The sequence below is a fragment of the Nyctibius grandis genome, chromosome 8 (genome assembly GCF_013368605.1).
Source record: "Nyctibius grandis isolate bNycGra1 chromosome 8, bNycGra1.pri, whole genome shotgun sequence".
NCBI classification, from domain to species: domain Eukaryota; kingdom Metazoa; phylum Chordata; class Aves; order Nyctibiiformes; family Nyctibiidae; genus Nyctibius; species Nyctibius grandis.
Window position 1 is genome coordinate 19,717,293 of NC_090665.1, and position 8,488 is coordinate 19,725,780.

At 42.3% G+C, this 8,488-nt stretch overlaps 1 protein-coding gene across 1 annotated transcript; it reads right to left on the reverse strand.

Moving 5' to 3' along the window:
- Positions 1 to 5,059: 5,059 nt before the first annotated feature.
- KCNE4 (potassium voltage-gated channel subfamily E regulatory subunit 4) lies at positions 5,060 to 8,084 on the reverse strand. Its single transcript, XM_068406770.1, has 2 exons — positions 8,024 to 8,084; positions 5,060 to 7,602 (listed from the first exon to the last, which is right to left on the reverse strand). Exon 2 carries the CDS (start codon positions 7,574 to 7,576, stop codon positions 7,085 to 7,087), a length of 492 nt encoding a protein of 163 aa, XP_068262871.1. The 5' UTR covers positions 7,577 to 7,602; positions 8,024 to 8,084; the 3' UTR covers positions 5,060 to 7,084.
- Between the last annotated feature and the right edge of the window lie 404 nt (positions 8,085 to 8,488).

An 8,488-nucleotide genomic window follows, 5' to 3' on the forward strand; every position in this document is an offset into this window, starting at 1 on the left:
CACCGCTCTTGCTTCTACAAGTGTCAAGGGTGTTCCCTGCTTCCCAGTGTGGCAGAAGCGCAGTGTTAGCACACTGAAAACCCATTAATGGCACTCATTAGCCTGCTGTTGCTGACAGGATTGGCAATAGCAACAGGTCGTTTTGTAGTGTCAGGTATTTGTAAGGAAAATGATGAGATGGTGCTCCATTAATGCCTTGAAAGAGGCACCACTGGGGCTTGTCTGTGTAACATTCAAGGGTAGTCTGTCTGCTACTACATAGCTCCATACCTATTATTAAAAAATAGTAGCAGCAACACTCTCTTTCTCTTCCTCTCTTCTCTCTTACAGGAAACCATGCTTGATCAGTTTATCATGTTCGGAAGAGAGAGAAGGGGGATACACATCCTTAGAGGCACACAGTTTACGTTTCCTCCTAAAGAGAAAAAAAGTCTCTTCTTTTGTGTATTCTCTAGGACAGAATTCAAAATCTTTTGCGAACATTGTGCATCTCACATCCTCTTGCCTGCACTGTTCAGCTAACATTTTCATTGCTGGGATGAGACACAGCTGTCCCAGGGAGCGCTAGGCTGGGGACCAGCACCACGGCAGGCTTGCTCCAGGCCCAGCATTCATAGGTAAGCTGCAGAGGATGGAGCAATCACACGCTGGCCCCAGTTGAGCTGGAGTTCACACAAGAGGAAGTTCTTCAGTTTTGTGGTTCCTTCTCTGAGTACAAAGAGCAACAAATCATCTGTCTTTTCTCACTTTCCATCAGAGCTCAATACCCTGAGATTCTCAGCATAGTTATTCTCACATCAGCCTTAGGCAGTGAAGATGTGCACTTCTTTACAGTTTATAAATGAGAGTCTTAGCGAAAGCAAGTAATTTTCCAGAGCACCACAGTGAACCTGAAGCAGAAGAGGGAACTGAATTTAGTGCCCCACATGCCAGGGCTACTGCCCTGCTCACCGGCACCTCCTCTCTCCTATCAACCCAGTGAAAAGGCCCTGTTACATGGCTCTGCCGACTTGAGGAGGTCCAGTGGGCTGAGCTGCACTCTTCCAGATAGTCACAGATGCCAGCAATTGTCATTTGTTGCCTGTGACTACTTTAGCATCTAATAGTATTAAGGGGGGCAAAAAAGTTTGTTGTTCCTTGATGGGTAAATGCTTTGTATTTATACAATATCTTTCATCTACGAATCACGAGTATTTCATGTCTATCAAGAACACATCATATTCTCACAGACAGGAATATAAGTAGCATCATCTGATAATCAAGTGACGCACAGGACAATTAAATAGATTACCCAGGGAGAAAGATGGGAACATAGCCTGTAACGCACCATCCAGTAGCCTTTATTATTCTTCTTTTAGTCACTCGTTTGGATGGCAAAAGTCTCAGTCTAACCTGATCTAACAAACTGGAACCCTACCCAAACCCAAACTAAAACAAAATAAAGCTTTGAAAAACTCTGGTGCTTGTTGATTTTGTATTATTTTCCATTTTCTTCACTAGTTGAGATAGATACAGAAGTGTCAATATACTAAGGCAGCAGCTCGTCTCACAGCTATTTTTGGCTGTATGCAGTAGGAACTGCAGAGGCGTGTGAAAATGGAAAGAATACGAAAGCAAATCAGCCAAATACACAGAGACAAATATAATCAGTGCTTAAAAACCAATAGCCTAAAGAATTTTATTAATTTTTATGCCTCTTGGATCCAAATCTCGTATTTTAAATTTAAAATGCAACCGTGAACTCAGGGAGAAATAATTTTCCCACTAGAACAACAAGGTCCAAAAAATATTATAATGGGAGCATGGTAGGTTGACAGCCACAGAAGACTGTGGTCCAGCTTTGGCACAATCGCATCTGGCACAACCAACTATACTGTCCAGCACCCCACTTTGAGCATCTCTGAGAATGCTCATCTACCATGTGGCGGGGACTCCTTCTGTCTTTGCAGTGTTTTGAAATTTTGAGGTGAAAATAAAAGGCAGGTGGTTTAATCTTCTCTTGTCTGAAATGGCTGTGATAAAAGTGCAGTCTGTGTTGGGGACCTGTGTGCCCCTTATCCTCAAGCAGTACACCTATCCTTGTCCAACATCATGCACTGAGGACTTCGAAACAGAAATGAGTGTTATAGTTTTTCCATTTTCTTCCTTTCCAGCCCTGTGAGAATTGATTTGATTATTTGGGTAGGTGTGGGCACATGTCTGAGAAAGGGACAGATCCAGGGGAACCCACTGTGAGAGGGCCAAGCTGGGGAGAGAAGTTTTGCAATGAGTTGTAACACATGAGGCTCCTTGCCTTACTTACCATGATCTGTGACCTGCGCTCCAGCCCTGGGAAAGCAGATTCTCTGATATTTATTAACCTTCCCTCCCTGGTTAGCTCTTTCCCTGGTCCAAAGCACAGCAGTCCTGGGAGAGCCTGGGAGATCCTGTACCTGGGGAAGAGACAGGTTCTGCATTTCCACTTCAATTATTCAGCAGGTTGTCTGTTGAATGAGTAATCTCACAGGTGCATCCGTATGTGATCCACTGGCAGGATTTAGGACTGTAAATCAGCCGGTTACTATCACAGAACCCAGTGTGGTAATCTTGAGAGCTGGCACTTATGTTTACAGTAGGTCCTGGAGCCAGACAGAATCACAGAATCACAGAATCAACCAGGTTGGAAGAGACCTCTGGGATCATCGAGTCCAACCATTGCCCTGACACCACCATGTCAACTAGACCATGGCACTAAGTGCCATGTCCAGGCTTTTCTTAAACACATCCAGAGATGGTGACTCCACCACCTCCCTGGGCAGCCCCTTCCAATGTCTAATAACCCTTTCTGAAAAGAAATTCTTCCTAATGTCCAACCTGAACCTCCCCTGGCGAAGCTTGAGGCTGCGTCCTCTTGTCCTATCGCTAGTTGCCCGGGAGAAGAGGCCAACTCCCACTTCACTACAACCTCCCTTCAGGTAGTTGTAGACTGCAATAAGGTCACCTCTGAGCCTCCTCTTCTCCAGGCTAAACAACCCCAGCTCCCTCAGCCGTTCCTCGTAGGTCAGACCCTCCAGACCCTTCACCAGCTTGGTCGCCCTCCTCTGGACTCGCTCCAACACCTCAACATCTTTCTTGAAGTGCGGGGCCCAGAACTGGACACAGTACTCAAGGTGCGGCCTCACCAGTGCTGAGTACAGACCATGTACACATGACACATGTGGCCATCTCCTCCTGTTCTATCAAAGGTGATACACATTAACTATTCCAGCAAATGCATGAAGTATGGCACTGCCAAGAAACAGGAGCCTAATTGCTGTGTTCTTTTAAGAAAGAGTGCATTTGTAAAAATAAAATCATCTCCATTCAGTCAAATTACAGTCAATTATCATCGCCCTAAAGCCAAGATCTATTAGCTCTGAATCCAGTTTAACTCAATTAATGAAGCTCACTGGAAATGTCTGTCACTTTTGGAAAAAAAAAATATTATTACCTTTTACTCCTTAGTAGTCAAAAGGATTTTGAAACAAGCTTAATGGGGGCAATTTTCTTCCTTCCATCTGTAACTTTTCAAGATTAACAACACTTCTTTTATTTTGGAATAATTGCTACCTGGTAGTCTTAGGTCACTGGGCTGTCTTCAAGGCATCATTGCATTCAGTTGCACACCCAATTAACTTTCATAGCTAAAATATATTTTTGCTTCTTTTTTTTTCCCCTGGTGCCATCAAAATACTAATTTGGACAAAAACAAATGCTGTAGGACAAAGACAAATACATAGCAAACTGTCACGCATACTTTCTCAAACCCCATGGGCCAAGGATAGCTCCATCACAGTCTGCAAGAAGATGGCCAAGTTTTTGTACTTACTAGCTCACTTCAGTGTAATAGATCCCAAAGCACACAGTGTTTCCCTTTACAGCAGCTCAATTTAATGCAAGAAACCACTGGAATAAGCTAGCTTTTTGATCCATAAAGCAGAGCTGTAATTTACATTTTGTTCTGTTTTTCCTTCTTATCACCAGCACTGTCAGAAGTCTCTTGATTCATTACTGTGGCAATGGAAACACTGAAACAGAGACAGCAGCATGGGTAAATGTGGAAGATGCAACATTACTGACCCACTATTCCAGGACACTGTGGGTGTCCTGGGAGATTACATAGCTGGGGGGAAACGCAGTCTTGCTGATGGGTAGCTTTAGGTCTGCAGAAGCTTGTGAACAGGACCCAGAATTAATAGGGAGTGAGTGAAGACAGCAGAGCAGAGGGGAACAGGTTTTGTGGAAAAGTGAACAGATATAACTTTATAACCATCTGATTTTTGAAACAACCTCAAATTACCCTATGTGAGCAGGTCTCAGCCAGTGCCTTTGATCCCGCACATACTGTCACAGCTTGAAGGAGATACAGAAGTGCAAAGTTGTCTCTAAACACTTCTGCCCTGCATTGGGAACCAGAATCCCGAAACCTCCCCTAGCCCTAATGCTGGAAATGACAGAGCAGCAATGAGACCCAGGGTCAAACCTTGTGAAAAAGCCAGCTACATACCATGGCCAAATAGTGGAAATCCAGTGGGAACAGAGACCAGTGTCAGATTCTTGCCCGTAAACTCAACCCTAGCCCACCCAATTTGTTGTAATGCAAATTTAAAACCAAAACTCAAAATGCAGACTTTTCAAGAGGCTGAATAAGTGACGAAAAAGATTTCACAGCAGCTTATCAGTTTTAACAGCCTCCCCAATGGCTTGCCTACACCCCCAGCTCTTTGCAGGAGGGCTCTGGGTGTCCCTGCAGCCCTGCCTGCACGTGGGCAGGAGCTGGGCACGAGGAAGTTGCCCAGTGCCCCAAAGAGCCAGTACGGATCCAAGGCAGATCTGAAGTGCCTGGCTCAGCCCTACGGTCAGCCGGCAACACTGCAGTACTGTCAAACACAAGGAATCATTTCAAAAAAAGAGGTTAAGCAAAGGATCCTGTAGAAATTTTGCACAGTCCCATTACTGGAAATCTGTTTGACGTAGTGAACAAACATGGAAACTTTTCCAGGAAATGTGTTTCTTTATTTAAATAAAAATTAGTGCCAGTAGAAACAATAAACTTTAAATACATGAGACAATTATATACAACTCAATGTTAGGAATTATATACATCATTTTTTTACAGATACAAATACATTTATACCAAAGTAAAAGGACGAAGGAGAAAGCAATGGAAAATGTGACAACTCGTGCATGTCAGTCTCATTTGGAAAGTTTCAGGATTCAAGTGATTCCAGGCAAAGTGCCAAACTTAATTTGGCTTCTTTCATACTTAAAACAGCCCCTTTCGGAGTAAATCTACCAAAAAGCTTTATATGGTCTGATCCAAAGTTCACTGAAGTCGATGGAAAAACTCCCACTGCCTTCAGTCTGAACTGAATCAGGCCCTTTCTGAGCACAATGGAGCCTTTGTTCTGCATGTTTAGAGACAGACAGTGATACCTCTGCAGGCTACATCACATTATATTGACCCTCCAAGCCAAAACCAGAGTTCTCCTTGCTAAACGGCAGAAGTACAGCAGACTCTTGCCTCAGTTCATTTCTGCTGCTTGGCATTCATATTTTTCAAGCTGTTTCTCAAGCTCTAATGCCAGTGGATAAATCATAGAGCTATTTTAGCGCAGGAAATATGTGGAGACATTTTGCAAACATTTTGCTGTGCAATGCTTTAGATTCAGGCTCTTTAGCCTTCATGGTTCAGAACTAATCCAAACATAGTAATAAGTTATTATAAAACATAAGGTATGATTGAAATAATCATACATTGCTACAATATTAACATTACTTCTTTTAACAGTGCAATAATCTAGTAACTAATTTCATGAGCATTTGAAAAAATCACAGTACCGTTAGATCAGAGGGGGAAGTTTGTGATGGTTTTAAAAACCAGTTACTCATAACTTTATAGAAATGCATGTGTCACATGCCAGCTAGAAAAAAAAAAAAGGATCTAATGCAATGTTTATCTACATTGGCTTAAATAGAGAAGAAAGGTCAGGTTCTTTAATGATGTAAATGGGTACAGTTTTACTGACCTCAAATGGAGAATTTAACTCCAACGGAGAAGCACAAAATCTTGTGCATGACCCTGAAGTCAGAAGGATTCAGCTGATGACTTCAGTGGGGCCAGGATTCCACCCTTGCTAGGTTAAATTCTGTTCTGAATTCCACCTATTTTTCAAGGGGCGTAACAGAGCAGCATTTGTTCAAGCCTTTCTACATCTTACACCTTGTAACAAAGATCTTTTAGTGTCTTTTTTAACTTACAGATCTTTGCCTTTCATGATGAAAAGTACATGTCTTCAAAAAATACAGAAGCAAAAAACAAAACCACTTTTCCTACTAGTAACTCAGTCAAAGGCTGGATTGCAGCAGAAGTTAGTGAACCTGACCCAGCCAGTGCAGGTACAACTTAAGCAAAGATAGATATAGTGGCATGGATCTGAAACTGGGCTTTACAAACCTCCTAGAAATTTGGTGCCTCTTTTTTTTTTTCTTTTGCTTTCATTCTTTCTGTGCCTAAAGTCAGTCTCCAGCCATGCTGCAATCTCCCTTCAACTACAGCATCGACAAATTTTCAGCTTTTGAGGCCTCATTGCGCAAATCTGCTGTTGGCTGTGGTTTGTTGTATGAAAAACACAGTAAAAGTACTTCTAGACTATCACAGTTTTGTGTGAATGATCATTATCCATCATCTTTAACAACCAGACACTTGCGTTAGGGTACCTTCCCTAACCATTTCCCAGATATTTGCAGAAATCTGAAATATGCAGAGACATGCCAGTAATAGTTACCTCATTAGAAAATATATATATATATTCTCCTCATTCTTAGCTCTTATGGTAAGAAATAATAATGGAAAAATTAAAATTAAGCATCCCAGTTATGTGCAAGTTACACTTTGGAGTTGGGTACCACTGCTTCCTTGTCCTGCCAGCTCTCAGGAACACCTCAGGCCCTGGGGCACAGATACCTGTTGAGAGTTCATTGGAGAGCAGGAAAGCAGAACCACAAGTTCTTAGTGGGAGCTCCTCTCACGCTTTGGCAGCTGATCAAGGCAGCCCGGCAAGTGCTAGGAGTTCTTGTGGATGTTTTCCACAGATCCCTCGCTGCTCTCATTGAGGAGCGTTTCTGACACTTCCTCCAGCTCAGCATCCAGCACTTCCTCCTGGATGGTGAAGTGCACGTCTGGTGAGGAGGATTCGGAGCTCATGCTGCTGCCTTCCATCGAGCAGATAGCACAGGACAGGGACGGCACCATGCTCTCCTGCAGCATGTTCAGCATCATGGGGATCTGGGCAGATTTCAGCCCTGATATGGTTGGTAGAGGCTTCACAGCTTCTCCCCATTCTCTCTCCTCATCTTTGTAGAGCAGTAGCAAATTGGACGACTTCTCTTTTCTTTTGGATTTCATGTAGCCCAGCATTATCCCTATCAGGAAGATCCCGTAGAAAGACATGACGATCAGAATGTAAAAATACTCGTTGCTGTTGTTTTTCTCTGTGTTGTGGGGTTCAGCATCAAGCATGGCTTGGGTCATGTTTGCATGGTCCATCTTCAGCATGGAAAGTGTTTTACCACAGCTAAAGCCTGGAGGAGAATTTGTATGTATACGTAAGATCAAACTTCAGATAAAAGAAGTGAAAGAAACATCTGAAAAAAAGATATCGCCAAACTATTCCTTGCTACTTGTAATTTGTAAGCTTGCAGGACACACCTGATTGAAGCTTGCAGTCATACCTCTGTATTAATATTGTAAGTGAATGAACTGTTATTCAGAAACAGAAAACATTAGAGGACAGAGAATATGTAATATTAAATCATGTAGAGATCTATGCTTAATTATAAAACCCCAAATCCACATGATTAAAGAAAGAAAACTGTATAGAAATACTCTGCTAGGGACTTAAACAGAGTTTTGTGCTACTTGACCATGTTTCCATAGGGGGGAAAAAAGTTAGAAGTATTATTTCATTCAATGGTGCAGGAAAAAAATTAAAAAGCAACTTACGTTGGTATGCAAATAATTCCTCCCTTTGCAAAGCTCAGGAGACCTTTCCTCTACCAAATGCTGGGTGTTCTGAAAACTTTCCTCTGCTGCAGTTGGAATAAATAGCTCTCAAGAAATGTTTCATCACGTGTTTTAGAGGCACAGTTTATAATAGTTTTGTGTTGGAGTCAACAGATGAACTTGAAGGATTGCAGTTCAACCCACTGAACTCTTAACAGCTGTAAAAAGAAAGAGAGTTGGGAATTCAGATTTTACTCTTTCCTAACCAGTTCAGCACTGGCTTTTTCAGCTTGTGAATCTGTTCCTTTCGCTGCCATCCCAGTTGCTAAATCTGACCTGTTACCCTGCTATGCAGATGGAAAACCTGCAAACCCTTATTCTGTGTTTGTCATAAAACACAGAAAAATATACATGTGTATTTTATAGTAGACACTATCAAGTTATTTACACACCTGCTATACAGAG